The sequence below is a fragment of the Ranitomeya variabilis genome, chromosome 6, assembly GCF_051348905.1.
Source record: "Ranitomeya variabilis isolate aRanVar5 chromosome 6, aRanVar5.hap1, whole genome shotgun sequence".
Lineage (NCBI taxonomy): Eukaryota > Metazoa > Chordata > Amphibia > Anura > Dendrobatidae > Ranitomeya > Ranitomeya variabilis.
This window is the reverse complement of record NC_135237.1, coordinates 119,293,712-119,296,714: the sequence shown is the minus strand read 5'-3', so window position 1 is coordinate 119,296,714 and position 3,003 is coordinate 119,293,712. Positions and strand designations below refer to the sequence as shown.

Here is a 3,003-nt window from a genome sequence, read left to right as displayed (position 1 = left end):
TCTGAAGAAAATTCCTGGGTTATTCCAAGCCCCCCAAAGCCCAGCGAGAAGCTGTTCTGGGAGCCAAAGAACGACTCTTTATCAATCAACCCAGGACAGTATTGTAGTCCAAATTTTACCTTTGACAGTTAAGACAATGATCCTGCTATACTAGTGTGCAATCTAATGATCCTCCAAAGTCTCTCTTGCACACCTAGGTAATTTATGCAATTAGTGGATAGATAGTAATTTTTAATGGGCTCCTTAAACATGTATTTTTGCGTGCACCTCATGATTTTCCATTTTCTTTTGGATGCAATCATAATAGGACTTAATCGGAACCAATGCAATGGTTCTCAAAGGGGAACTGAACTGTGAAACTAACCTCAATCAGATGGATTTGTATTGTACATGTCAGGAATATAATAAAGGTATAGTATTGATGAGTTCCAAAAAAAGAATACCTAGTAATCTATGGCCACTAGTCGGAGTCCTCACAACCGCCTCTTACCTGCCAGCCTCTGCGGCTCTTCTTTTTACTACCCGGCTTGGTGAGATGTCACGTGAATCTTTCTGAATCGATAACTTCACACCAGGCTGGCTAATCAAAAGCAGAATCGGAGATGCTGATCGCTTCCGTGGCTATTGGACAGGGTCCCACGACCATCTCGAATAGTCAGTCAATATCTAAATCCTCCAAAATGTCCTCAAAATGGAGAAATGGAGCAAGTCCATAAATATATAGCCGACCCGCCCTTCTAATCCTAGTCACTGGTGAATCAAATTTGCTGTCGCTTTTTATCACATAAATGGTGTTTTTTGGGGGATAGGAAGGTGGCAGGGGGGAGTTCTTTATAGTTACAACTTTAGTGTAAGCCAGCACGAATGGAAAGATTGACAAGATGCTAACACCAATAGTAACGTTTACTTAGTCTGCTCCTGTACTCTTGTGATAATGTATCATTATGACCTGAAAAAAAAATAGTCTTTTTGCATAATAATACTTAAAATAACGAACTGCTAAGCTTGTCACATATCCATCGCCTGCTGTGACAGAACTGTACATCATAGGCAGATCTGATCTGTTGCTGTATCAGTAATATTTCCAGATGACATGTATCATATTTGGCGTTACTTTCTTACATTGTTGGTTTTTTGTTACAAGGTTGAAGAAATATTAGTTTAAGTTAAGAAATATAATTGTCCTCATTGTTTTAGTTTGCAGTGCTTTCTACATGATCCTGAAAGTTAGTCTTGTATAAAACCTGCATTGAAAAAAGGGCTATGGGTTTCATTTTTTGGAAAGGGGACAGGGACATAGTGAACACTTGTCCTACTATAGACAGAACACACCAGGGAGGCTTCCGTGCAGCCAGTTGTCTAAGGACACGTTCACACGTTCAGTATTTGGTCAGTATTTTACATCAGTATCTTTTAAGCCAACACCAGAAGTGGAGCACTCGGAGGAAAAGTATAATAGAAACACGTCACCACTTCTGTATTTATCACCCACTACTAGTTTTGGCGTACAAATACTGATAGGCCACATTCACACGTTCCATATTTTCTAACGGCTACATACAGTCAGTCAGGAGGAGGCTGATCTGCTGAGACACGGGACATTAAGGAGTAAAAGAGGGAACACGCGGCCGAGCTGCTTGAAACACTCAGATAAGTTTTATATGTATATAATATATTATATTTCTAGGATTTGATTGTAAATGAGACTAAATAGAATCTTGGAAAAGGAGGAGATCATAGGTGGTATTGCTGGGATCCTAATTCTTTTTGTGTTTTCTATGTTACTTTAAACTTTAGGTTCACTTTTTAAAACTTTGATTTTACTAAATAAAAATGACCTTTAGTTTTCCTAACGTTTCGTGAGTCCTCTCTTGTTCAGGGCAGTACAGAATTCGTCTCTAGCCTAGAGGAGGTAGATTTCGTAGAAGCAACCAAATGCTGAGCCGTCCTTTCTATGGCTGCAGAAATCTCTAGCTTTACAACATATTTGACTAGTATTGTGTTTATTATAAAGTTTATATTGGGGTTGTGAAATATTAACAAAAAAAACAATCTCTTTAATTTTTAGTATAGACTCTCACTGTAGTTTGTGAGTCCTTGGCAATATCTTTGGTCTCTCTGGTATGATGAGGTCCCAGTAGAAAGTTTGAAGATCCCTGGCCTAGACCATGTTGAAGGGGAGCTGGGTCCACCTTCTCTATGACGGTATTGTTGATGCGCAGTCTACACCCTGCTTCACTATAACTGTGGTCTAATTGTGTGATGTGGATCTCCCCCCTATAACGGCGAATTGCACTGCTGATAAGGGGTCCTGACTACAAGATAAGTATGCAGTTGAGCAGGTTTATTTTTTTCTACTCTAACAAGAAGGGGATGCTAACTCAACTAAATGGATTATCTATAGGTTTGCAAAATGTTTTATATGTCCTTTTTAAACTGAACCTACATTTTAAATGGGTATTTTGCAAATTAAACGTTATTATTAGTGATGAGCGAATATACTCGTTACTCGAGACTTCCCGAGCACGCTCTGGTGACCTGAGTATATTTTTTAGTGCTCGGAGATTTAGTTTTCATCGCCGCAGCTGAATGATTTACATCTGTTAGCCAGCATATGTACATGTGGGAGTTGCCTGGTTGCTAGGGAATCCCCACATGTAATCAAGCTGGCTAACAGATGTAAATCATTCAGCTGAGGTGAGGAAATCTAAATCTCCGAGCACTAAAAAATACTCCGGTCACCCGAGCGTGCTCGGGAAATCTCGAGTCACGGGTATACTCGCTCATCTCTAGTTATTATTGTATAATCAAATGTTATACAGCTGTACTTTAGGCTTGATTCAACAATCATTACACAAATTGCTATTTTGGTGGGTTTAGCTTGGCTCTCTTGGCTGTAGGGCGCGTGGTAGAAGACAGCCCAACAAATTCATCAGAATTGATGCCGCAAGTGTAGTGTAAATTAGGAAAGGAGTTCCAGTTCGTGACGGTGTAGAAATCGCA

General features: G+C 39.7%; 1 protein-coding gene across 7 annotated transcripts in view; it reads left to right on the top strand.

Annotated features, from left to right (window-relative positions):
- The window catches only part of AZI2 (5-azacytidine induced 2), a 44,059-nt gene extending 42,206 nt beyond the window's left edge, over positions 1 to 1,853 (top strand). For all 7 annotated transcript variants that reach the window (XM_077268955.1, XM_077268952.1, XM_077268959.1 and 4 more), the window contains one exon: positions 1 to 1,853. This exon is cut by the window's left edge and continues 263 nt beyond it. In XM_077268955.1, the coding sequence (XP_077125070.1) occupies positions 1 to 132 (132 nt within the window). In that variant the 3' untranslated portion in view covers positions 133 to 1,853.
- Positions 1,854 to 3,003: the final 1,150 nt, after the last annotated feature.